This window comes from Chelonus insularis, unplaced genomic scaffold (assembly GCF_013357705.1).
Source record: "Chelonus insularis isolate UGA/USDA-ARS -01 unplaced genomic scaffold, ASM1335770v1 contig_131_pilon, whole genome shotgun sequence".
In the NCBI taxonomy this organism is placed as follows: domain Eukaryota; kingdom Metazoa; phylum Arthropoda; class Insecta; order Hymenoptera; family Braconidae; genus Chelonus; species Chelonus insularis.
This window is the reverse complement of record NW_023276372.1, coordinates 2,676,792-2,703,069: the sequence shown is the minus strand read 5'-3', so window position 1 is coordinate 2,703,069 and position 26,278 is coordinate 2,676,792. Positions and strand designations below refer to the sequence as shown.

The 26,278-nt window shown below is 31.3% G+C and overlaps 6 protein-coding genes across 13 annotated transcripts in view; 4 read left to right on the top strand and 2 right to left on the bottom strand.

Moving 5' to 3' along the window:
• The first annotated feature begins 14 nt into the window (after positions 1 to 14).
• LOC118074204 (mitochondrial mRNA pseudouridine synthase Trub2) lies at positions 15 to 1,473 on the top strand. The gene is made up of 4 exons (XM_035095251.1): positions 15 to 304; positions 387 to 795; positions 857 to 993; positions 1,090 to 1,473. The coding sequence occupies exons 1-4, from the start codon at positions 148 to 150 to the stop codon at positions 1,395 to 1,397; spliced, it is 1,011 nt and encodes a 336-aa protein (XP_034951142.1). The 5' UTR covers positions 15 to 147; the 3' UTR covers positions 1,398 to 1,473.
• On the bottom strand, positions 1,393 to 7,627 carry drosha (ribonuclease 3 drosha). Of its 2 annotated transcripts, XM_035095248.1 has the most exons (4): positions 7,520 to 7,627; positions 5,782 to 6,220; positions 4,799 to 5,694; positions 1,393 to 4,712 (listed from the first exon to the last, which is right to left on the bottom strand). In XM_035095248.1, the coding sequence occupies exons 3-4, from the start codon at positions 5,656 to 5,658 to the stop codon at positions 1,490 to 1,492; spliced, it is 4,083 nt and encodes a 1,360-aa protein (XP_034951139.1). In that variant the 5' UTR covers positions 5,659 to 5,694; positions 5,782 to 6,220; positions 7,520 to 7,627; the 3' UTR covers positions 1,393 to 1,489. The 2 variants fall into 2 exon arrangements, with proteins under 2 accessions (XP_034951139.1, XP_034951140.1); XM_035095249.1 differs by lacking the exon at positions 7,520 to 7,627 and having other exon boundaries at positions 5,778 to 6,149.
• Rab9 (RAS oncogene family member Rab9) lies at positions 6,151 to 8,426 on the top strand. Its single transcript, XM_035095252.1, has 3 exons — positions 6,151 to 7,229; positions 7,539 to 7,795; positions 8,140 to 8,426. The coding sequence occupies exons 1-3, from the start codon at positions 6,801 to 6,803 to the stop codon at positions 8,156 to 8,158; spliced, it is 705 nt and encodes a 234-aa protein (XP_034951143.1). The 5' UTR covers positions 6,151 to 6,800; the 3' UTR covers positions 8,159 to 8,426.
• Positions 8,427 to 8,990: 564 nt separating this feature from the next.
• Ctr1A (Copper transporter 1A) lies at positions 8,991 to 11,717 on the bottom strand. 3 transcript variants are annotated; one of them, XM_035095135.1, is made up of 5 exons: positions 11,436 to 11,717; positions 10,246 to 10,433; positions 9,936 to 10,168; positions 9,818 to 9,847; positions 8,991 to 9,624 (listed from the first exon to the last, which is right to left on the bottom strand). In XM_035095135.1, the coding sequence occupies exons 2-5, from the start codon at positions 10,429 to 10,431 to the stop codon at positions 9,423 to 9,425; spliced, it is 651 nt and encodes a 216-aa protein (XP_034951026.1). In that variant the 5' UTR covers positions 10,432 to 10,433; positions 11,436 to 11,717; the 3' UTR covers positions 8,991 to 9,422. The 3 variants fall into 3 exon arrangements, with proteins under 3 accessions (XP_034951026.1, XP_034951024.1, XP_034951025.1); XM_035095133.1 differs by lacking the exon at positions 11,436 to 11,717 and adding an exon at positions 11,125 to 11,195; XM_035095134.1 differs by lacking the exons at positions 9,818 to 9,847; positions 11,436 to 11,717 and adding an exon at positions 11,125 to 11,196.
• Positions 11,718 to 11,739: 22 nt separating this feature from the next.
• On the top strand, positions 11,740 to 12,708 carry LOC118074156 (anaphase-promoting complex subunit 15B). The gene is made up of 3 exons (XM_035095137.1): positions 11,740 to 12,157; positions 12,238 to 12,297; positions 12,394 to 12,708. The coding sequence occupies exons 1-3, from the start codon at positions 12,032 to 12,034 to the stop codon at positions 12,604 to 12,606; spliced, it is 399 nt and encodes a 132-aa protein (XP_034951028.1). The 5' UTR covers positions 11,740 to 12,031; the 3' UTR covers positions 12,607 to 12,708.
• Positions 12,709 to 12,766: 58 nt separating this feature from the next.
• Positions 12,767 to 26,278, top strand: part of Eip74EF (Ecdysone-induced protein E74) — a 68,763-nt gene continuing 55,251 nt past the window's right edge. Inside the window, exon 1 of one of the 5 annotated variants that reach the window (XM_035095127.1) lies at positions 12,767 to 12,900. The gene's annotated coding sequence lies outside the window, so the exon portion shown is untranslated. Of the gene's footprint in view, positions 12,901 to 14,098; positions 14,728 to 20,675; positions 21,608 to 26,278 lie in introns of those variants that run through there. The other 4 variants (XM_035095129.1, XM_035095131.1, XM_035095125.1 and 1 more) reach the window with 4 other exon arrangements.

Sequence of the window (26,278 nt, the reverse complement as noted above, 5' to 3'; positions counted from 1 at the left end):
AAGATTAAGAGATACCAATTACATAAAATTAAATGTAAGATACACGAAGTGCCAAGTACAAAAGCTGACTGTTATGTATACGTAGCGCTGTGATCTAAACATATTGCAAACAGCATGCAAACGTTTTGAAGGTTCCAAACAAGTATCATGTCTACAATAATTGTACCACCAAGTTCAGTTTATAAAACTACTACACAAGCTCCAAAAGTATGGAATGCATTAAATGGATTAGTAGCAATATATAAACCTCAAGGAATATGGACAAATGTGCTTCTGAATCAATTAAAGCTTCATTTATGTACAGGTTAGTTTTTTGAATCACTTTTATTCCAACCAAAATTTTATAAAATATTTTGATGTATGAAAAGCAAGTAATATTTTCTTAGATTTAAATGAACTTGATAAACGACCACCTGAACCATATGTTCATATTCATGGTGAAACAAACAAAGAACTGTCAGTGACTGTTGAACCAAGTTATGCTGATCATGAATTGGTTGTTGGTCCTCGATATCAACCATCAGATATCAGAATGTTACCGGTTAATCTCTTATCGGGAAAAATGTCAGGAGTTACTATTATTGGTATCAATAACGGTACTGCTGCTGCTCATCGTTTGCGAAACATCAAACCAATTTCATATTTCAAAGTTAAAGGCATTTTAGGTAAAGCAACAGATAATAATTTTGTCGATGGAAGAATTATAGAAAAAGCAAATTACCACCATATTAAAAGACATCACATCGATAAAATATGTGCTACTTTACAATCATCTTACCAAAAATCTATGTTTGAGTAAGTTTTCAATTTATTTTGGATCATTGTTCTACATTATTTAATCAATATTTTTTTATAGAGCTTGTGGTGTTGATATTCAGTCTCAAGCAGCTTATGAATTAGCAGTTCAAGGTTTAATTCGGCCGACACAAAAAGAAATTCCATTAATATACAATCTTAAATGCATTGATTTTAATCCTCCTGAATTTACTTTGGGTAAAAAATTTATAATTTTCAAAAATGAAAAAACATAAATTTTTTAATTAATTTTTAGCTTGTAATAGATAATCTTATTCATTAATTTTTTTTCAGAAATTGTTTGTCTAAATACATCTGAATTAGCTCTTAAGCAACTAGTACAGAATCTAGGGCTGGCAGTACGAACTAATGCGACATGCTCTTTGCTTCAATGTTTTCAAATAGGGATATTTAATATTGAACATGCATTATTGAAACGAAATTGGTCAGTACAACCTATTATTGATAATATGTATATGATAAAAAAAATTATGCAAGAACGAAAAGAATTGTTTATGCCAGAAGATCCAATTTTGAAACAATTTTTGGCAGATGATGGTTCGGAAGTCGATACAGATGTAGAAATTTATGGAAACGTTTAATGTATTTAAATTATTTTATTGTATAATTATGTACAGTTTTTAACTTTATATTAATACTAAATACTATACATATTTACTTGAATCTATTTTTCTTAATACCCATCTTTATTTTTTTGATTGACATAATCATTATCATTACTACTACTTCTACTTCGATCATTGCTCCTGCTCCGATCACTTCGGTCATAGCTACCGCTCCGATCGTTGCTTTTATTTCTATCATTACTTCTACTTCGATCATCACTCCTACTTCGACGCCTGCGTGATCTACTTTTGTACTGTTTAAAACTATCATCAGAATCTCTATCACGACTTCGACTTCTTCTCCACCTTCTTTTATTTCTTCTGTTTCTTTTTCTCAGCTGTTGGGTCGAATCTGAATCATCTGATTTCTCTGACATGGTTCCTTTGATCCTTGGCCATTGCTGCATTTTCATACTTTTAGCTATAACTCTCTTTTGATGATCTAATTGAGGGAATAGATCTTGAGATTTTTCTAAAGCTTCTTTAGCAGCATTCATTTCAGCTTCTTGAATACTGTGACCTGATGCTTTAGCTAATCGTTTTCCTTGGAAATATACCGCAACAGTATACACCCGAGTATTAGTGGGTCCTTTGCATTCGATAACTTTGTAGACAGGAATATCAGGCTCTCCACCATCCATCGTCCTCAAAGTTAGACAACATTGTTGCAATTTACTCTTAGGATCGTTCCAATCTTGATTCATGATAAAACTCTGAAGTCGTGGGAAGAAGCAAACATTACAGAAAACTTTGCAAAATTCTAAACCTTTATCAACATATAAAGCACCAAGGAATGCTTCAAGTAAATCAGCTCTGTCTTTGGTTTTAAGTTCTGCTTTAGGATTACCATACAGAGCATACTGAGTCATTCCTAAATCATCACAGACAACAGCTTGGGTTTTATTATTTACTAATGAACTGCGTAGCAGTGATAAATGTCCTTCGTGATGCTCTGGGAAAAATTTATAAAGGTATTCTGATACAATCAATTGTAAAACTGTATCTCCAAGAAATTCTAAACGTTGATTAGAGCCCAACGTTAAATTAGTGTATCCAATACTGCGATCAGTAAATGCTCTTGCCAATAATCTGATGTGCATAAATTCAATACCTATAGACTCCTCAAATTTGGTTAATTTCTGTAATAACTCAAAACTTGGAATCCACTGTCTATCACCAGTTGGTTCTTGCTCTTGAAGAGGATGCTTTGGATAATTAACCCATACCAAAGCAAGATTTTCTTCATCTTTAAATAATGTTTCCCCAAATACTCTATCAGCTACTGTAACTCCTCCATCTAAAAAAAGAGATCCCATTAAAGCTTCAAAGCAGTTAGCCATAGCGTGCCTTAGTTCGAGATCATGACATAAATCGCTGCCGTGAGCATACAACATATACTGTTCTAAATTTAATTTTTTTGCTAAAACAGCAAGATGTTGATTTTGTACAATAGCTGCTCTATAAGTAGCCAAGCCTCCTTCTTCAAGATCAGGAAACATGTGAAACAGATGAATTGAAGTGAGAAATTCAACTACTGCATCTCCAAGAAATTCCAGACGTTCATTGTGGGCTATTGACGACTCTGTTTCCCTTCTCGCTCCAAATCTTGACATTATATTTATCAAAGTATTGATTCCTCTTTTTCTTGTATTCATGTAATGAATTCTTCGATCTCCATATTCAGGTTGGCTAATTCCGCAATTAGTTAACGAATTACGAGCATGATCAGGATTTGTACCAAAGTTTTCGCGATAACTAGGATGAGTTAAAGCTAATTGCAATAAATATCGATTTTTAAATTTATATTTAAGCGTTTCTTCAAGATTATCTAGTGATTTATGGAATCTTAAATGACAGACAAGGACTGGAATCAACATCGCATGTTGAACAATATCACACATTATACCCGTACGAAAGAATCCTTCAGAGCTTACATCTACTGTGACATCTCGTTTCATTTTACTCTGAGTTCTCAGCTCTTGAAGTCTATTTTCTTTTGCTTCCAATTTTCTCTTATCTTCAAATGATGGCTTTGGCATATTTGCCAATAAATGTCGAAACTTGACATAATCTCTCCAAGCTTTCTGATAATCAGCATTACCAGCATAACTGAGTTGTGGAGGTCGAATTCCAAAATGAACTATTTCAGGATAGGCAGTAACGCCTGGAGGTTGGTCTCCTTGAGTTCTGTCCAATTGATCAACTCTAACACTGCATGGTTTTTTTCCTGGGTAAGTTACAACCATTCCTTTAACTTCATCTGCGAAATTTTGCCACTCATATTGTGGCATTGCAATTAATCGATCAAGATCTTCAGGATTTATTAACAGAGTACTACTTTTAATAAGATAATTTAATACTTCATTCATCGATAAAATTTCTTGTCCTTTGTCAGGCAAATCTCGAACAAAACGTGGCATAAAATGAAATTGGCCGCAGCCTGATTTATCTTGAGCTGAATGTAAATCAAAATCCACTAATTCCAAAATTTCCTTAAATAAATATTCTTGAAAGTAGTCTAGTTCTCGTATTGTAAAATTTTCCGGCAGTTTTTCTTCGATATACAGAATCGTATATTCAATATTAAATCTAATGACTTTACAAGTAGGCAGTTTCACAAGTGGAAAGTGTGATAGCATTGAAAATCCTTCAAAGATAAATTCGTGTTCGTCATGTTTAATGATTGTTGGAGTTTTAGTCAGAAAGTTGGTTGGTGGACTTATAGTAATCCTGTAGTGATACAACTTATCAGCATTATTTGAGTTTAATTCACACCGATTAATTATTCCTTCTCCAGCATAAATTCCATGTCTAATACCAGAACGTCTGGATTTGGCACTGCAACGACAAAGAGGGCCATCATTCATTTCTCCGTGATCATTAAACCACATTTCAGGATGAAGCCTTTGAGGATGTTGTTTCTTTGCCATTAATTCTTCCATTGTACGATCATCATCGTCCAGTGAACTATCACTATCAGAAGAAGAACTGCAAGCCTCAGATTTATGACGACATAATCGAGCTTTTGTTTTTCTTGGTGGTGGCTCATAGGGTGGTTGAATAGAACGTGCTATTTTTGCTCTATCCAAAAGATAATGTTTAAAATTATCGCACAATTCATGCAATTTACTTGTACCTTTCATAATTTTAGGATTATTATCATCTCGAGAATAATACAAATCAGCTGGGGCAGTTCGTGTCCAAACTTTTTTATCACATTCTAAGATTCCGTCCGGTCCTAATTCATCTATCTTGCGTTCGATGTCTTTACTTGTGGCACAATAATTACGCCTGAAATTAATAACAATAAAAGTTGATATCAAATAAAAAATACTTTAAGCAAAATTACAATAATGAACATTTAATTCTAAACTCACCGATATTTTTCAAGAATCATTTCTCTTTCAGTCATTTCTTTTTTAGGCTTCGTTGATCTTGAGGATTGTGATTGAGAATCTGGCGACTTAGATCTTTTCCTACTAGATCTTGAAGATAAATATCGACTATCTCTACTAGGGCTCCTTCTATTAGTTGAATCTTTTCTTATTTTTTTCTCTGAATCGTCATGATAATCAATGCTACTTTTTTCTCTACTGTTATCTCTGCTATAATCATTATGATGATCTTTATAATCCCTATTTCGTGATCTGTTACGATAGGGCCGATCGGATTTGTCTGTATTCCAATGGGAAGACTTTTTATCATTATTTTGCCAATCAGATTTTCGATCGGTATAATGAAAAGGTCTTTTGGAATCATTATAAGAATTTGTAGAAGAATCTTGTCTTGGAGGATGAATTGCTTTCCAATTTGAATTTGAATTCCAATTAGAATAATCAGGAGCTTTATTCCACTGGTTTTTATCGTTGTACTCATAGGAATTTTTATTTGTCCATTGAGAATTATGATTTTCTGGAATGTATGAACTGCAACTGGTGGATGCTAGGTTGTAATCTTGATAGGGATAGGAATTATATGAGTTAGTATTATCAACAGAATAAGAGGAATACTGTGAGTCAACATACTGAGAATTAGGTTGATAGGTAAGTGGATTATTGACTATGGGAGGTGGTGGAATATTAAACGAAGGTGGAGGATAAATAACATTTTGTGGCGGATACGATGTTGTTGGCGGAGGAGGTGGAGGAACAGAATAAAATCCCATATCTTGATTTTGGAGCACTGGTGGATTCCACAATGATTGCTCACCAGTGCCAGTATTTGGTAAATTAGCCATTTTTAATTAAATTATATTATAAAAAAGGAAGTGACTCTGAAATCAAAGTTATTATAATAAATTTGTTTATAAAAATTAGATTAATAAATACAAATTCACAGCAAAAATAAATTTTATACCTACAGTTGGAGGTTATGTCGTGTGAAAAATTTCAAAGAGAATTATTTGGCACTTGTATTGTGCTAAAAACAAATATTTATGTTTTTTTTAAACACTTTACATAAATTTTAATGAATACACTACATGAGTCTAATTATTGATAAGATGGTTTTCTGTAAACAGAACTTGTTTTTCTTACGACGTCGATAACAAAACACATCAGAAATGCATTTGCAAAATTTTGGTATAGTCGAGATAACCAGAATGACGCTATCCCCTCTCTCTCTCAAATGTTGTATGAATCATGTATCCCCACTAGGAATTGGACGGCGTGGGGACAGCACTTCTTTGGCCAATTCAACTATACCTATGTCACCAATGTCAAGTTGCATTGAAGTGAACAGCATGGGCGTTCCTCGTTCTAAATAGTAGACTGTCAGTGATGTGTCAAAAGATTATTTTTCTACAAATAAATAAGAATTAATTAATATTACTAATAGATTAAAAGAAATAAAAATTTTCTTTACAATTATCTAATAAATTAAAAAGATATAAAATTGACTGTCAAGTGGAAAAAGATGAAAAATTTATAAAAGATTATCAATTATTCAAAATGTATAAACTGACTGTATAAAAAATCGAAATATTCTTCAGTATTATCATCGTCTTATATTTATTGAATATTTTGCCAACGTAATATCAACATCGACATTTTAAAGTAACATTTTATTACATCGATGCTACCGTACATGAAGGATTTTTCAGTTCTTTGTATCCATGATAAATGTAATATGAGTAATGTTTTTCTTTTTATGAAACATTAAACAAAGAATGATAATCGTTTTTGTTATTAATATCTACAAAAAAGCGATATTATGATTGAGTAGCGTATTGTTGATCATTTCTAGTGTACCAATAATGAAACATCGTAGAAAATTATCAAGTTAATGACAAAGTGATTATTGAGTAGTGTAGCTATTAAATTGAAAAAATTATTTTATTATTACACTGTTTAATGAGAGAAAGAATAAGAAATCCTAACTATGTCTGCCAATAATTCAGCTGCTACACTTGTCAATGCAACAATACCAAATAGAACTTCACAAAAGTCTACATTACTGAAAGTAGTCATTTTGGGCGATGGAGGTGTTGGAAAATCTTGTCTTATGAATAGATTTGTATCGAATCATTTTGATGAGCACAGTTTTCACACAATTGGAGTAGAATTTTTGAATAAAGATATTGAAATAAATGGAGAAGCTTATACTCTACAAATATGGGATACTGCTGGTCAAGAACGATTTAAAACTTTGAGAACTCCATTTTACAGAGGTTCTGATATTTGTTTACTTACATATGCAGTTGACGATAGAACTAGTTTTAGAAACTTGGCTCTTTGGAGATCGGAATTTTTATATTACGCTGATGTGCAAGAAGGCTCTTTGTTCCCATTTATTGTTGTTGGTAATAAAGTACGTAATATTTCATCTAATAATCTATCAATAATGTGGAAAAATCAGATAATCCAAATAATCAATATTTTTATCGACTGTATTAAAGTTAATTATTTTCATGAGATAAATAGTACAGCTAAATATTGAATTGATAAATGAGTCATTATAATTTAATATCAGTTTTTAATGACTTATTATCGTCAAAATATAAACTTAGAAGTTAATTTTATTAAGAAAATATCATTGATTATTGTATGGATTCATTTGAATATTCTACTTATATTATTTAATTGAAATATTTTACTTACTTTTTCATTGAATTGTCAGGTTGATGTGCCAGAAGTAGAAAAAGAAATTTCAACAGAAGAAGCGCGTGCTTGGTGCGCAGAAAATGGTAATCCACCGCTAGTAGAAACGTCTGCAAAGACTGCCACTAATGTGGAAGCAGCTTTTGGTGCAGCAGTAGCCACTTGGGCAAAGTTAGAAGCTAGATTAGAACGTCCATTAGTTGAGGATACTGTGGATCTCTCTAAACAACACTCGCCTCATCGTTCGAGTTGTTGTATGCCTATGACTAGTACTGAGTAGGTGTCTAGCATCGGAATTAAATTTTATCAGTTGTATAATTTCAGATAATTGCATGTAAACAAAATTTTTACTATTATATCGAGTAATTATGAATAATTAACGGTGGAGAGATGAATATTTAGATCAATTGTATTATTTTTTGTAATTTAAACCAAAGTTTTTAATGAATTCTATTAATTGATGTTATTTTTCTGATCGTAGAGATTACGATAATAATAATTGTAAATGTAATATCTAATGCTTTAAATATGATGTAGTTTTCAATGCACATTATATTAATGTTTTTCATTTAAATTTTAAATGAAAGTACTGCACTTCTTATCAGCAGCTTTTTTTTTAGGTGTAACAAAGTTATTTGAAGGAACTGCATGCTTCTACTATAAAACGTTAGTGGCATTACAATTAACTGTTTATAAGAATAATCAAGCACTATTGACTCAACGCATCACTCATTATTATTGATTATATGTATCGTGATTTAATATTAATTAATTCCATTATATAATAATTTGCAGTATTAGAAAGTCCATCAGCTTGTGATAATCAAATAACATTAAATAGTATGCTAAATTGGCTTCTAATTGTTTGTTCTTATCTTCTGCTTTACTGTAACTTTTCGTACTGTTTAATTTTAAGATATGTGTATAAGTGAAAGTCATGCACCTTTGTCGCGGGTACAAATAATTTAATAAATATTTTGATTGTGTTTAATTGTTATTTATCGGTGCTTTTAAAAATTTATACTGTTATTAAAAAAAAAATATTAAATACATAAAGCGCAAAATAAATCATATCAATATTAAAATCAATAGTAATAATTCATAAAAATTATCAATATTTTCGGAAAAATATCATGATGTGTCATGTTTTTATATTGTAACAATTATAATCCTAAAATGTTTATCAAACGCCAACATCTTTTTTAATAAATGATGTATTGATAATATTAATAAAAAATTCTCATTACAATGATACTGATGATAATAATATTTATAATATTAATAATTAATAACATTTAATATAATGATGATACTTTAAATTATTGCGCCTTAAAAAATTTTATATAATAGAATTGATTTTAAAAATAAAGTTACACTGTGCTTGTTTATAATTAACTAAAACGTCTTTTTATTAAATTTTTTTCAAAAATTCGTACAAATGTACGATGTAAAAAATAATTTATTTATATATTAAAATCCATCATAATTCATCATTTCTACATTTAACTATTGTATATATTTATACTAACTCGCAACGTTTCAACAATATTTACAAGTAAAACATCACAATTATTACAAATTGTAGAAGATTCAAACCCTCATTCTTATAAACACCTTTTATAGCTTATTCAAATGAATCATGCGTTGCGATGCATAACATATAGTAAAATACTGTTGAAAAAGATTTTTTCTTATTTTAAGATATTATGTTTCACTTGAAAAATATATTTTCAGATGAATTTTTCACGCTTTACAGTCAGGCAAAAATGGGAACGTAAAAATACGTTTTTATTACAGAATAAAAATTTTATCTTTCTGTTTGTTTCATATTGGCGTAATATTATCATTACCCAACGAATGATAATTCAATCTATGTGCGATATTGTAGCCTATAGCATATTTATTAATGACAGTGTTCCGTAACGTCTACTATTACGGATTTCTTCCATCCAAACAAGAAGTATCCTATTGCTGCACCGAGCACTACGGCAAAGCAGAGCCATACGTTGTATGTCATGAAGATTAACATGAGGAAGTACGACAAAACAATTTGGACGATATGTAAAAATGTTTGAAAAGTATGCATCCATGATAACATTGTCGGTCTGCAACATAAAAATTATAAGAATTTTAATTAAATATTTAATTGATTATATAATTATCGTGACTAATCAAGTAATTATCTTTCTCTGACATGCAATAAACTACAGTCTGTAAGTAAGGATGCAAGAAAAGAAATATACGAGTTCATGCAGGAAAACTTCTGGAAAGAAACGTTAAGATTAATTTTTTACTCACGGTTGCTTGTGGATTACTTCACCGACCATACTATAAGATTATAAATATAACATTAAACTTATGGTAATAATTAGAATTAATACTATGTTAATAAATGTAAGTGAATGCCAGTACTTACTGCACCACCCGATTGTCTTCAGCAACGACATTTTTATCTTGAGGCATCGAAACACTTCTGTACTGTAAAGCGTTATATGTTTTCCAAAATAGATATTCTCTATAGTATTTTAACCCCTCATATAAGGCAGCCATTATAATAATTCCAATCATTGAGCCAATTAATCCACCAACTGAAGAAATTTGCCATTGTTTGAATAAAATTGTTTCAGAACAACCAGAATGAAAATACATCTGAAAAAAAATATTTTATTTAAAAACCAACAATATCTTATTATAATTATGAATAAATTATTAAACACGATAATTACAATCATTGTGTGGGCCATATTTCCATGATGCATTGTAGAATGATCTACGTCAGCATGATGCATACCGGAGTGGTCTATGGCTTCCTGGTGCATATTCGAATGGTCCATACCATGATGCATTGAATGATCGTGAGCGCTATGATCAGACATGTTCATTTCCATGTGCGCTGAATGATCGTGAGCCATATCTAAAAAATAAATTGCAAATATACATTGGAGTAAATAAGGAAAATATGATAAAATATTTAACCTTGGTTTTCTAACTCCTTATCGTATATTTTTTACTAGCACGTGCAAATTCAGTAACATAATAATTTAATGAAATCATTACAAAAGGATCTCGGGAATAGATATGACAACAGAAATATAAAATAAATATCTTACTATAAAGTGTTGACTGCGTGTTATTTATTATCAAAATAGGACATTCTAATCTTGATGAGAAACCGCAGACAACAAATATAAAAACAGAATAGATAGTGGAAAAAAACTTTTGACTTAGAATAAACTCAACAAATTTATGATGCAATCTAACATTCTCTGTGAAAGACGGATATTATTATTGAGTCGATGAAGGTCTTGGAATTTTTTAATAACATTCTGAAATATATTAAAAATAGTTGATAGAAAATTTTAATCAATAAGTAATAAAAGTAGGAACTGAAATGGTATTTGGTGATTGTAATGCATGTTACATCATCAAACAAATTTATTTTTTTAAATTTATTTTTCTCCAGCTTGATTTTATTAATTTCAATTGGATCAATAAACGCATTTCATTAGGGTTCGATAGTTAAATAGGATAGGAGAAAAGAATGTGGAATTTGCAGTTCGTGAGAAGTAATCTTTCTTGAAAGTGAGTTCAAGGATATTTTATACCTTTCTCGTAGAACGTTAAGTAGAAAGTGTGATGGATATGTGTCATTACGTTGCAATGTTTGTGACTAACTACAAATTTTATATCACATAATAATTATTTGGATTTGATTGAAGTGATAAAGTTATCAGTATCGATAAGAAAAAACTAAAAGAAAGCAATAAAAACATGATTGAAACAAAACAGCTGTGAAAATGAATAAAGATAAGCAAGAACAAACTTTTAGTTTAATTAAAACATATCAAACAATTCGTTGTCTTCGTGATAAGGTCAATTTAAATGAATGTCAATGATAGGAATAAATTAAGCTTACCCGTTAATGATCAAAGTAATAACACAAACACTAATTTATTTATATTCTTTATTATCTACTATTTTTCTTAGTGTTCATTGGAAGTATTCAAGAAAAAGTTAAATTTTTTCACAAATGTTTCGGAGCAACGAAAGGGAGTGACTGTACAAAACTAGAACAACTTTCTGCTTGAGAAAAGAACTGGGGATCGTTGCCCGCGTAATATAAAAACCATCGGGAAGAACAGTACAGAGCAATCGTAAAAAGAAACTCAGCCGGAGTCAATATGAACAAACTACTGTGAAGTTTTAATGAATTAACCTCCGCTTTACTTGAGAAATTTTTCTTAAAGTGTATTTTTAATTAAATTCATCAGATGGCTCTAAAAGTCAATTCAAAAATCATTATTTTATGTCGGTAATGCAGAAAAAGCCAACAGTTTACCAACATAAGATACAAGTCAACAATAATTATATTCAAATGGCGCTGTTGATCAAAAACAAAATTGAAAATGACGCCATATTGTTTGTGATTCTTCATGAAAAAATAACGCAAATCTGTAACGCTCGTCAAAACATAATCAAACAACAATTTTTAACGAAATAAAAAGTATTATTATGGCGTTTCGACCTTTATGGCCAAATTTACAACCTCGAGCAACGGATCCATTATGGTTTAATGCTGATAAACCTTGTGATGATGAAGAAGAAGTAGAAAAATTGGAGGCCCAAAGTCAAATTTGGGTTTGTATATGAATGTTGTCATAGATGAATGCATGTACATTTTTCATTGAATTCTTGATAAAAATGATTTTTTATTGCAGAAAGATAGATATCGAACAATTAGTAGTGATCAAATACCTATAGGAAAATCAGCTAGTGATGTAAGATAACCTCTTTTATTTATTAGATTGTATTCAGACTAATTTTATGGAGTTGATTAGTATAAATTACCATTTAATTATTTGTTTGTTTTGTAGTTTAGAGGTTCAGAGGAAGAAGATGACGAAGAGGAAGAGGAAGAAGGTGAGGAGGAAGAAGAATCTGATACTCATGAAGAGGAAGAAGAAGAATTTGATGAAATTGACATGGAAGTGAGTTATACACAACAACAACAAAGATCTAGTCCAACTGATACTCCTACTGATCCGGTATCTATCCGAATGGTCACTCATACTCCTCGATATCCTTAACAAGATCTATTATCTCCACTATTTTCTTTATAATTTGAAAATAGTTCAAGGCAAGAATTATGTTCACGTATATACATATATTTATTTATTTCCAAGTTATGAAAATAAAATTTTTTTATTTAATACGTTAGATGAATGGTGAATAACTCTAGAATGTTGACGTATTGTCAAATCCGTGAATTTCGACAATTTCCTCATATGAATCCAGATGAGAATTTTTATCCTTTGTGATCCTGTTCGTACTCCTGTATGAAATTTTTTTCTAATAGCTACAAATAATTTCATCCACTATTGGTAAGTCATTTTTTACTTCAAATAATTAGCAATTTTAATACAAATCATGATGAATTAAATATTGAATTGCATTATCACGTCTTTTAAGTAATTTCAAGGATGTCTCAGTGAGCAAATATTCGGGTTTTCAAGGTCAATCGATTTTTGACCGTTAAATGATGTATTTAAGCCCCCTGAGTAAACGTCCGTAAATTTCAAGTTATTTTTGCTTTCAAGCATAATTATTGATAATATCGTATGTGAAGTTTCATGGATCGTTTTTTTCTTTTATTTTAACAATAGTAGTTGGATCGATAATGGTTTTAATGGATATTTTCTTTTATTTTTGTCAAATTATTATGTTGGAAAAGTACTAGAAGCGAGTGTAGGATTCTTTAATGGAAAGTAAATGTTTTCTATTTAATTATTAGTTTGGTTAGTTTCATGGCTTGACTTTGAGCAAAGGGTTAAATGCTCCGAACATTTGATTAGGATACTCTTATAGGATTCTTCATAGATTTTCACCTATACTTTAGGTGTGTGAAAGTATGTACCTATAGAGCGCGTCGACTCTTTCAGCGAGTAACTGAAGTAAAGCCAGGTTGGTGCCCCCGCTAGGGTGAACGAACGGCTATGCTCAGGCAAAAGCAATCCCACCTCTTTCATACATATAACGTTGTCCTCTGCGAAAGGCCTTCGCCTCTGACGTCATCGTATTTAAATCAGCTAAAAATTCACAAATTTAATAAAAAGTTGCATAAACAAAATTGACCAAAAATATATTCCTTTAAGATGTGCAAGTTTTCACCTTTTATTTAGCCATGTATTATCATACATTAGCTAGTGATGATTTGAATCACAATAGAATTTAAATCTTTCTCCTGAATGAGTCCCCTTTCACTCTAAACCTGCGGTCCAGGCAATTACGAAACTGCCCGAAAGTTTAATGCTGTTTAAGTCCTAACCTGCCTCAAAAAAAAAGTTACAGCATAGAAGATAATAAATGGGCAGGGTTGGCAGAAAAAATAAAGAGTGCAACGTTTGAGCGTGAAGTTTAAAGTCAGGTTGCAATTGGTGGGCAATAGGGAGAAGAAGCAGCAGCCACAAGAGAAGAGGATTGCGAATCAGGGAAATAGCGAGAGCGATTTTCGAAAGTGTGTGTGGGGGTGGATTGTAAAATGATAGAAGGGGGCGAGTGTTGTGTTGATATGAGTTAGGTAGAAGGGGGAAAGCGGCGCTTATAGTAAAATGAATTAGACGAAAGAAATGAAAGCAGATGAAAGAATGAGTAGAGATGTACGATAGAGAGAGAAAGAAAAGAAAGATAAGAAGCAGAGAGATGGGTGCGCACGCGAGAAAGAAGGTCGGGGAAAGAGTAAAGGAGCAAGAGAGGAAAAGGTGCGCAAGCGGGACGGCGCTCATGCAAGGAACAAGACGGACAGTAGGAAAAGGCGCAGAACGAACTTAGCCAGAACTCACTCATCGTGCTCTCCGGTCTTCAGACGCACGTTAACAAGTACACGATACGCGTGGATCGGCAAGGCTAAAGTGTCGCCGCGACCACGTGTCGTTCGACCTACCGGAGTTCCCATTTATTTCCAGTGCTGCTGTTTTATTTTTGTATCACACTTTATACACACGTTGGAGATTGCTCATTTTTCCAGTGTTCTATATGTTAAATTATTTTTGGGAAACATCATAAAAACACGTGGTGATTGTGATTTGATGAATTCATTTAGAACTTCTAATAGAATACTTTTTTATTCAAGTTGGAGATTATTTGCTAAATATCTGCAATTGTAGTAATCGAAATAAAATAAGGAATACATCAGTGATCTCTCTTGAAAGGTATTTTATCATATTTTTTTCTTATTATAGCCAGGTTAGTTTTCGGCGTAATTGCGGTAATTTATCATCAGCTATTGACATAAACAAAGATTCAATTGAGTGGCTTTAAAAAAACCACAAAGTCGACACAAAGTAGAGCCGCATCCACGAGGCATTATTTAGTATATTGTTGGGTCCAGGTTAAGATAGAGCTTGGTCGAGTGGGTAATGCTGTACTGTTTGCACCGGCTCTGCGGGGTCTCTGACCGCCCGTCCGCGCCTCTCAACTCAGCTTGTGCTTTAACTTGTCCACAGTGGCCGTTGCTACATAGCCCGTATCTATTTACTCGTCATTATCATCATTTTAATGGCTCCATTACTTTTCCGAAAGTCACTTATTCTGTTAATTAATCATTCTAGAATGTCTTCTTTTAACCCAATATTTTGTAATCAAATTTTTTGCACTATTACATCAGCTATTATATAGATTTTCACTCTAGCAATATAATGCTAAAAAAAAATCTAATAATGTTTTTGATGGGAGTATGAGTCGCGCTAATATGTTATAAAATGAACAAGAATCTCTCCAGCAGTGCAGTAAATTTCCGTGAAAATAAATGTGAATGTTTATGTACGTTGGAGATAAGCATCGTGCACGTGGAAGAATCCTCAGAAACAGCAACAGAGTCTTTTGGTGGCAAGAATATTCTGGATGAGAACTTCTCGAAGAGACCGTTACGTAAGAAACGATCGAATGCTCGCTCGCAAAGCATAATAGTATGGCTATATACATACACTGACCATCGTTGGTTCACTATGAGTTAAATCACTAAATATATATATGCTTGTTCCAAAAAAACTCCAATTACACCTGCTAGAAATCGTCTTTTTAGTCGTCTGTTTTTACATCTTGGGCAAAAAGTACTTATAGAGGTAGCCAATAAACTCATGTTGAGCGAAATCGTTAAAAATTAAATATATGCTCGGAAGAGTTCAAAAATTTATTACAAAAAATTAACTAATCTTTTGCAAACAATTTTTTGTCATAATGAAACATAATTTTAAATTAGAAATATTTTTAAAATCAAATAGACGATTGAATTTCGTTTCTGTAAATTAAGAAAATAGGTCAAAACGTCCCATTCATTTGATTTAACTACTCCATCTAAATTAAATGGATGAGTAATTTTTCCCCAACTACTCTGATATAGCTACCTCATCTAGTTTTATCCCAATTGCGAAAATCTTGCGAACAAATTATTGATAAAATGATCAAAATTAATTTAAAAGTTAAAAGCAATAATTTTTGTAGTACATAACAATATTATTCAAATTAATCGATTCATTAGATTTATTTAAGTGTAAAGTTGGAAAAAAAAAGTAATAAGCCATTACGAAAAACGGAGTTGATTGCAACATTTCAAATATAGTAAATAAACATATTTATCGAGCGTAACTAAGCTTTTCTCTCGGTGTATGAAAATCGATAATTCCGTCGATATATTCTCCTTATTCGTACTCTCTTCCTAGGTGGTACAATTTTGCCGTCGCTTAGAATAGATTGTGCCGATTACCCAGACTTCCAACGTCGTGTATTAGGAGTCAGCTACGGGGTACAAGATACTAAGACAGAAGCTGATGTCGAGATAATTATAAATATCACAATCGGAAACTATTTATGATATTCTTCATCTTCTTCTTCAACTTCTTTTTCTTATTTTGTCCCTCGTCTAAAGCTACTACTGAACCATACGACTTTGGTTTTCGCTAGATAAAAAAAAATCCAAATTTTTTTCTCGCGATGTGTACATGTGTGTTATCTGTCCGCGTTGCGGCTTAGCTTTCTGGTGAAACAACTCGAAGAACGGCCGGCTATATGGCTCGTATATGCCCCGCAAGAAAGAAACGCGCCCGAGAGAGACTCTGGTGCATTGACCGCAGTTGACCACACGTCATCAAATAAGTGACGTCACAAGCATGCTGCTCAGAGATGCACGTCACGGTTGGCTGCATCCCCAAGGGGCGGACATCGAAAATACCACATCGATACTCACTCCCTTCATCTCCCATCCGGCAAAAAAATCTTCATTTTCTTCTCACATTTTTTATTCACCCTTAATTATCATTTTAATTAAGTTAAAAACTAGTTTTTCAGTCTCTAACGATTGATATTAATTTTATCAAGCTTTTTTTTTAAATGTCCGATCAATTTAACCCTTTGCTTTAATGGTGATGGTAATGATAATGACGGTGATAATGATAATGATGATAATCATGCCTCCATTATTTAGATGCATTCACACGTCGATATATAAAATGATTTGAGCGATTGCATCGACCGTGCACAGAGACAGCGTGAAAGTCTTGGCAACTTTCTCCAGTGGGTTTAGCTTGCACCACACGGGTCACCAGGCACGGACATTAAGAGCAATCGCTCTAGCATTATATTTCTTGGATATATAAAGTCTACGAGAAAGAGCAACAAGCTTGATTAACTGCTAACACGCGTTTGCTCAACAAAAAAAAATTGCTACGTAAAAATGGGAATAAACATATTGAACATTAATGAAGCTACAATGTGTGTTTTATCTGTCGTGATGACATGTAGAGCCAATGTAACATTAACGTAAATGATGATTAAAATTATTTATGAGTACGAAAACATGAAGCAATTGACTAGTAACATTGGCCCAAATATTGGCCAACAACCTCACTCAAGTTAACTATCTATACTGACAGTTAGTCATTCTGCTCATCAGTTTTCTCAGTTTCCTCCTCGCTTTTAATTCATTCGCGAAAGAGTCGATGACTGACACTGGCCCACTATCAGGACGTTAACATTGGACCAGAGCTTGCTTTTAGTTGTTCATAGAAAAAATTTTATTCAATTTTTTTCTATCAGTTTATTGTACTCGATACAATGGATGAAAGTTAATAAGCAGATTGGATATTTTTTTTTTTTTCAATTTGCTGACATTCAAATTATGTTTGTAATGAAAGAAGTACAAGATTAAATTCTTCTTCCTTTTAATCAAAAAGTTATGAGATTAAATTCCTTTACTTTAATAATGAAACTTTATGGAATTGGGTTGTTAGTAGATCTTTATTATTTCATTAATTCTCACAATGTTATAGATTTTGATTATTTTCCTTTAATAAGCCTACCTAATCCATTCAGATCATCAACTACATTATTTCCAAGTAATTGTAATGCAATTTATACTTAAGTTTCCTTTTCTTGCTCAAAAATAACTGTTTTAGAGTAAAGAATTGAATTCAGCAATAAACTTGGTTTATTCATTTTTTTTATCACCTCAATTAATTTCATTCAAGTTTTAAAATTCGTTCCTGGTAAAGTATCTCATTATCCCATCAAGCAATTGATATTATATTTATCATTTTTTTTATTCGTCGAATTTGATAATTGATTTAAGAGTAGTAATCATAAATTAACATCAATTATGAAAAAAAAAGTATTGTCATGAAAGATAATTACAATTGTTGGAAATTCTTCAACAACTCCAAAATAGTCTACAATATTTTTTTAAAAAATTGATAACACAGATAAGAGTCCTTGAAAACAAATTACATGAAACAATGTTGCTTTTAAATTCATTTGATTTAAAAAAAAAATGAAACTATTATGTAAGCGTTCTAATGTAATAATTGAATTCTCTAGAAGAGTCAGAGAAGAGTATCAGAAAGAATTCTTTCTCTGTTCTAATTAGTTTCATCCGTCCTAAATAGCTTGATTTCGCGGTGTGTGTATTCTATTAAAGCATCCAAATGTCGGAATAGAAAAAAGGCCATCTGAGTTGTTAGCTGAAAAGCAATAAATTTTATTACATCATTATGCATCAATAAAAATTTAATTAGTTGAGGTCAGTTGAAGTGTGAAGTAATTTTCATGCGTGTATAAATCGCATCCTCTTCCATGGTCATTTAATAATTCAGTAATTTAATAGATTTAATTCGCCTTGAGACTCATGCTGCAAGTTCAGTGGATACATTGTAAAGATAATAGATAGACCCCCCGATTTATATGTCATGGCAAGTCATTGGCTGAACCTTGACTATCTGTGCCGCGGGCAAGTCCGTGGCCGTCAAAATAAAATATTAGGAATTTCGTTTTGGTCCATGGATGAGTGAAGGTCTGTAACATTTAATAAAAGAAAAAAAATTGCAAAGATATCATGGCAGAAAAAGAAATTTGCTTTGCAATGAATACTATGAAGGAGAGAGTAATTTATCTGCGATTCAATTTAAAACAGTACACTGAATCATTAAAATTAAAATAGGAATTAAAGATTAGAGGAAAAAAAAACGGAAGTATAAAAAGATAGTTATCGAATCAGTCTCGTTTGGGAAATCATGGAAAAGCAGCGCGGGAAAGTCTCGTCAACGCTTTGGACGGTTACGCAGACCCGCGCGGAAAATACTTACACTTTCGTTAGAAAGTAGAGAATCATTCATTGCAACTGCGCAGACCCCGACGTTTAATTATATTTCCGTGTGCATTTACCTTGTTGGCACATTCATTAAATTTAAATATAATATCTAAACTAAATTTATGTTATATTAAATTACATTCAAGAAACCAAAATTACTTGCATCGTGGTATTGAAATGATAGTTGTTTATGAAAAATGTTGAAAATTAAATCAAATTTATTTTAATCACACTTATTTTTTTTTTTTTTTTTCTTAAATGAAAGATGATGTAGTAATGAAAATCCGTGAAAATGAATTAGGAAAATTAATAAATTACATAAACCTTTTAGAAATAGAGTTGGAGAATTGTTTATTTCAATATTTATCTAAAATACAAAAATATTTTAATTAATTTTAGACAGAAAAAAAATAATATTAATAAATTTAAAGAGATAAAATTTTATTATAATGATGTATATTTAATAATTAAACGTGTTTTAATACATGTCAAGTTACTAAAGTGTGGATATCAAATAAATTATTCTTACGATAATAATTATTCCAATCGTTAGTCAATGATGAAGATAAAAATGTGTAAATGTAATATTTTAAAATATATGAGTAATAGCTGAAAAAAATATAAACTAATAATATTAAGAATGGTTTTAAATAACAATAAAATCGAATGAATTTCTAATCAGCTAAAGAAGATTTAATTTCTTAAAAAAAATATTACTACGACTTGGAATAGAATTACATGAATAATAGCAAAGATTTCAAATTATTAGCATTATTATTAGTGTGTAAAAATAAAAGTAATAATAATGATAATGATAGTAATATCAACAAAACGTTTTTCATAAAAAATACTATTCAACATAACTATATAAGAAAAAATTTATGCAATACAATGGCTTGCGGTTTTCATACTGTAAATCTGTATATGAATAATAAATCATTGAAATGACGACAAAATTACCATCAATAAAATAAATTTTTTTTTTCTCTGTTGAAAATGTCATTTCAATTACATTTTATCGGGCTTTCGAGCGACGTAATAGAGTTATTTTTGAAGATAATTTTATAAAAGGTTAAAAAGTGTTTAGCATAGCCATTTTTTTTTGTTCTTATTATTATTCTCCGCACATGGATTAAAATATTAAGATTGACAGTATGAATATTGATAATAATAATTGAAGCATTAGTTGTTGATTTAATAATTAATAAAGAGAGAAAGAGCGAGGGAATAATTAAAAACAAAATAGAATAAGACAATTAAAAGAGTGCAGCAAAAAGTGTCTTGACTTTGTCACTAGACAACACATCGTATTCACTTGGTTTAGTTAGTCGATCTCTGTCTCTTAGTGGCGTGAATATGTAAAACTATCTCACTTGACTTTGCGTGTGAGAGCGCGCGTGAGCTCGACTCGGTGGCCGTGGCTATGGCCTTACGATTCCCCTCTCATTCTCGCACCGAATCCATGCGACGTGTGCACTGTATATACCGTCTAGGAGGTGGTGGCGGAGGGAGGACGAATGAGTGAGAGAGTTATACGAAGTAAAGGAGTGAGACGGAGGCCGCAAGCACACTAGTAGAACCACGAGGGCGAGGCGAACAGAGAGGGAAAGAGGACGGTGTCGCGAGTATCTAACCTAGGATAGTGGTGTTTAGCAGTGGCTAGGCTAGGCAAACTCCGAGTTGCCGCGTCGACTGCGTTCAGTGTTCCTTCTTCGAGTGAACTGCTCATTGCACCACTCTATATATTCGCTCCTAAAAAAATTGGTACGAATTTTTTCGGGACTTTTTTTTTATCAAATTCAACCCACGTTAATTCATTAAGTGACTCTTTTTATACTTGCTTCGATCAAGTAGATTTTTTGTTTGTGATGATGATGTTAATGATGATGCTGATGGATAATTGTTGAGTGTCGTAAAAATGTTTTTATTGTGAATTTCAACGAATTGTTATTTTCTTTTTTTTTATGTTTGGTATTTAATTATTTTGTATTTATGCTAATGTTGATTGTTACAAATTCCTGGTGGTTGGAATTTTTCATTAATTACTGTCAACATCTGCCGATCTGACTGAGAAAATATACCATCGTTTCCTTAATTTGAATCTTGTGTGACGTAAACAGTGCCCTCTCTTCCATCGTTATATGTATATGTAGCAAGACGTGTTATACAAATATATCCATCACAAAGATCCATAATTGAAACAACGGTTTTCTAAATATTTTGTATATTGCTCCAATTTTGACCTTGTGAATTTCATCAATTGTTTATGCTTGGAAAAGTAAAACAAAATTTAGTTATACCAGTGTGGGACAAATGCAAGTGCTGACAGTGGAAGCATAAGATTAGTACACAGTTGTTGGTGAACCTGAACGGTCAACGTGTTTTAATTCAAACTTTAGTGTGTTTCTTACTTAATAATTATCATTATCATTCTTCATTTTCGGTTAATCGTGGTAAGCTTTATTCTTATTTTTTTCTTTAAATTTTAAATGACTGATTTATTCAATTGTTTTCTTACTCTAATTCACTGTGATTTTATCGGAAAATAAATAAAACTGCATTGGTGCCAAGAGTATTTGATTTTAAATTGTCAAGGCTGCTGTTTAGATGCCAATTATCGTATAAAAGTGGAGTTCTAGCAGTGAGCCTTGTAAAAAATTTTTTTTCATATAAAAATATCTTTTCAATTAATAAATGAATCAATACTTACGTCATTTAGAAAATATTAACACAACTAATTTATATGTATTTTAATCATAATTTTATTTCAAGTTTAACTACAAAATTTGTAATAAATTTATTATTATTAATACTACTTTTTAAATGCATGCTTTCATGAATTATAAATTTTTAAAGTTATCTTTCTATTGTAATCTCTTGTATCTTGATTCATTAGCTTATTGAATTCACTCATGTGTCATCAATTATTTATATTTTAATACCAAACACTCTGTAGATTCAATTAACTCCAAAAACTTTCTTCTTAACTTATTGAACTATTCATTAATAATAATCAAATTAATAACGATAGTAAAATTGAAGTTTGCTAATTATACGTTAGACTATAATGAATTATTTTAGTTTGTGATTAGGAGATAAACCTTGAAAGTTATTCTATTCGAATTATTAGATAAATGATTAATGACAAAGTGAATCAGAAAATAGCAACGAACAATAGTTAGTTATTTTTATTTATAATTATTCGACTCTTTTTTTTTATCAAACAACAATTCTAGTCCAGCCTTCACGTGCTTTCTATCTCTTGACTCTAGTGTAGAATAAAATCTATCTAACATATCTTCCAACTTCTTTCGCGTTGTTCAGTCTCTGAATGTATCTTTGACTCGAGTTTTCTCTCTGCAAAAACTATATTCTCTAGGCAACATTTGACCTTGACGTCACCCAAAAACTGAGGGCCAAAGATTGTGGGTTTAGTATTACGATGCGTCCTGACCGTACAATCAACAAATACAACCTTCTACAACAACATAATAAGGGTCTAATAAACTATAGAATACATAATATTTCCATAGCACATTCATGTGTCAACGAGCCGCTACGACTCCTGCTCTTTTAGCATCACCCTCAATGCCTCTTCAAGGAACGAAAAAGAGCAAAAAAAAAAAAAATATTCATCCTTGAATTCAGCCGAATGCGCAGTAAAAGTAATTGACCTTAAAGTCTTTGCGCGCGAGTATAAAAGTAGTATATACAAAGAGAACTACAACATGTGTTTCATTTTAGTTGGTTGGATGTGTGACCTATCCTCTGGTCCAGTGGGTCTTCGAACCCAAATTGGGACGAGACCTTGACTCACGCTCTCGTTGGGCAAACAAGAGACCTACGTAGTATCCTTCTTTATCCCCTCTTAAATTGGTGATTTTCTCTACTATCTCATGTGCTTCTTTCTACCAAAATCTCCATCATCTCAATTATAACCGGCCTTCAACGTAACCTCCGCTAGGGCTCGTGCTCTTAGTCAATCATGACGTAATTTACAGAGGTATAAGGCATATTTAGGAACCTTGAGGAGACCCACAAAATCGTAATTTAAATTAGTTACACTTCATCAGTAATTCTCAGTGTGATGCTTAAAAGTAAGCAAAGTTCCTTCAACACAGGAATTGATAAATAATATTATTACTATTGTAACTTTTTTAACGCTTCCTATTTACAACAAAAATGTATCGTTTCGTCGGTTTCATTTGAATGCCGCATCTAGATATGTGCGTAACGAACGTGATTGCTATAAATATACTCCGAAAAATTTAAATTTTTAACGCATTTCTTTTACTGATCTGAATTAATTGTTGAGTTTTTTAAATTTCACAACTTAATGTTTCGTGTTTGTAAATTTATTTATATTTTATGTCATGTTTTTGTTGAAATAAAAAATATTTTATTTTCTCAGAAAATTAATTCGAAAATAAGTGAGAAAATTCTTTTGTGTAAAAATAAATTCTTTTCCAAATTTTATTTTATTATTAAAACATCACATGCTGAGAGAATTTCATTGATAAAAATGTTTCCCCAATAAATCAACAAATGCTTTCCACTATAACATTATTTAAAACACGTTCATTCATGAAAAAACAATTTTTTCTATTTTTAAAAGTAGTTATTTCTAGTGTTTACAACGTTATCAAGTCTCGAAAAATGATAGAAAAATTATGACTATCTATTTTTTAAAAAATTTATTTGACAAATACTCGAAAGATAAGCTACTAAACGAGTGAAGGTTGGCTTACTATGGCACACGACTCTATATAACGTCATTTACCGCGCAATTGCGGAAGGCTAAGCGATCGTCGGAAGGCCACACAGTACCAATGTTAAACACTCTACATTTTAAACTCTTTACTGTTTATTTATACTTTGATTTTCCTCTCGTATCAATGAAATAACCGTATGTTCACATATTTGTGATTTAGAGCCTTAGGGAAATTTTTTAAATCTTTGTTGAAATGACGTGCCAAGGTTCCATAGTTTCTTTGAAAGGTTACAACTTATGACTCAATCATATATATTATTTTATCTTAGGAGATGAACAAAAAATTGTTGTATCTGTACAGTGTCTAGGTAATGCAATTAAACATACTATTCGTAGCAAACTAAACATTTCTACTCGTCAGGGACATTCAAGTGGTTATTTTCAATGCCTTAGTCAAATATACGAATCGTAATTTGTTCCGGAGTTGAGGTGATTTTTTCCAAGATTACTTCTACATAGGAAACTTTGGCTAAACCATAAAATTTCATTACACAGAAATTTGGGTATTTAAACGTAAAAAACACCATAAACGTCAACTTTTGTCGAGATATTTTTGATTTATTATCAATTTGATTTCATTAGATGATGATTTCTTTTCTAAAAGAAAGATATTCAATAGGAAAAGTTTGTTTATTCATTGAAGAAATATTTAATTTTTTAAATAAAACGAAAAATTGATTAATTACAATTATCGTGATGAAAAAAAACTTTATTTACTTTGCAGCTATTAATAAACTAATAATATATTATTAATACCATTATATTATCAATAAAAGAATAATTATCTTCTAGTTATTAATAAAATAAACATCCCATTGACTTTAATTACCATCAGAACAATTTTCTGTGATGAAAAAAAATTTGTTTATCAAAAAAATGAAATAGCATATATTTGTATCAATTATCGGGCAATATATTGATATATTTATTTAATAATTCTTGGGTATTGATAGAAGTAGTCGCTTTCTATAATTGTGTTGATACCTTTGTTATATTTGCATAGAAAAACGGTGTTTTCAGCATAATTCATGATCATTAATTCTCGAGAAACAATAATTCATTAAAATTCAAAAAAATGTCTTTTTTTTATCAAGTAATCTAATGTGAGTTTTCTGCATCAACAACGATGTTATGTTAAAAATAAATGTTAATTTGTAATGGAGTCATCGATAATTTTGAAACAACGAAAGATAAAATTTTCTCTTGGTGGTCGTCTATTATCTGCGACCTTTTCCGATGGATTTCGAGTCATCGACGAAGATCTCTGAGTGCCAGCGAGGTCTTACTACCATCGTTATTACTCCTCCAAGGTGCTGGCCGGTTGGCCCTGACTACCGCGCATGTATTGCCTGCTGCAGTGTATATAGAAGCGTGCTCGCGCATATAATTGCGTGTACATCGAATTATTGCGTAGCTATCCAATCGCTTCATGGTCATCTAAAGAGTTTAATCGAGTCACTTAAGGTCTGACAAATAATGAAAAATTCATTTTTTCATTAGAGACCTATTATCTGACGATTAATATATAGAATGAACTAAACTCTCAACAGTTACTTATGACTTGAAGAGTGCATTAACCTCTCAACGTTGGCACTAAGTATAGAGCCATGGGTGCGCAACTGCACAACTTAACTTTGCAACGAATAATCGTGTACTTACTCTCTCAATTTGAAAGTAAGCGAGATATGGAGAGGTACAACATAAGGAAGAAGACAAGAAACGAAGCTAGACTTTCTCTGGAGTAGGAGAGCGAAAGTGAGAGGCCCTCGAACTGTATGTCTGGCCCTGACAAGACCCCACCGATCATCAGAATCACCCTCATGGTCTTTTTCTTTATCCACTACTTTCACCAGAATCTCATCATTTGCTGTCCTTACACTAAATTTAAATTTTAATTATATTATGTTTCATATCACTCATTTCAAGTAATCCACTTGCAATAATTGCTTGACAGTGAAGAAACTTTGTTTTATACACAAAAAACTGTCATAATGGTGTAGTTTATAAATTTCTACTGAATTTTATCTTAATAATAATAATGAAGCAATTTCTTATGAAGTTTGAAAACTTTTATTATTTTCTTTTCTGTTTAAAATTGAATTATAACTTTTTTATTTCATTTCCAGTATTTTTTGATTTTTATTGTTTTCTTTGTGCTAACATTATTATGTTTTGTTATTTTGTAGCAATTTTTTCTACAAAGTTTGATAATTTTATATCATTGAGTATAAAAAGATGGCGGTGATGTAATTTCTTTTTCCTGTGATTTGAGTAAAATTAAATTAACTCTGATAAAATTACGAGAAGTGGGCTCGTGGAACAAAACATGAAAAAAATTAAATCGATTATACTA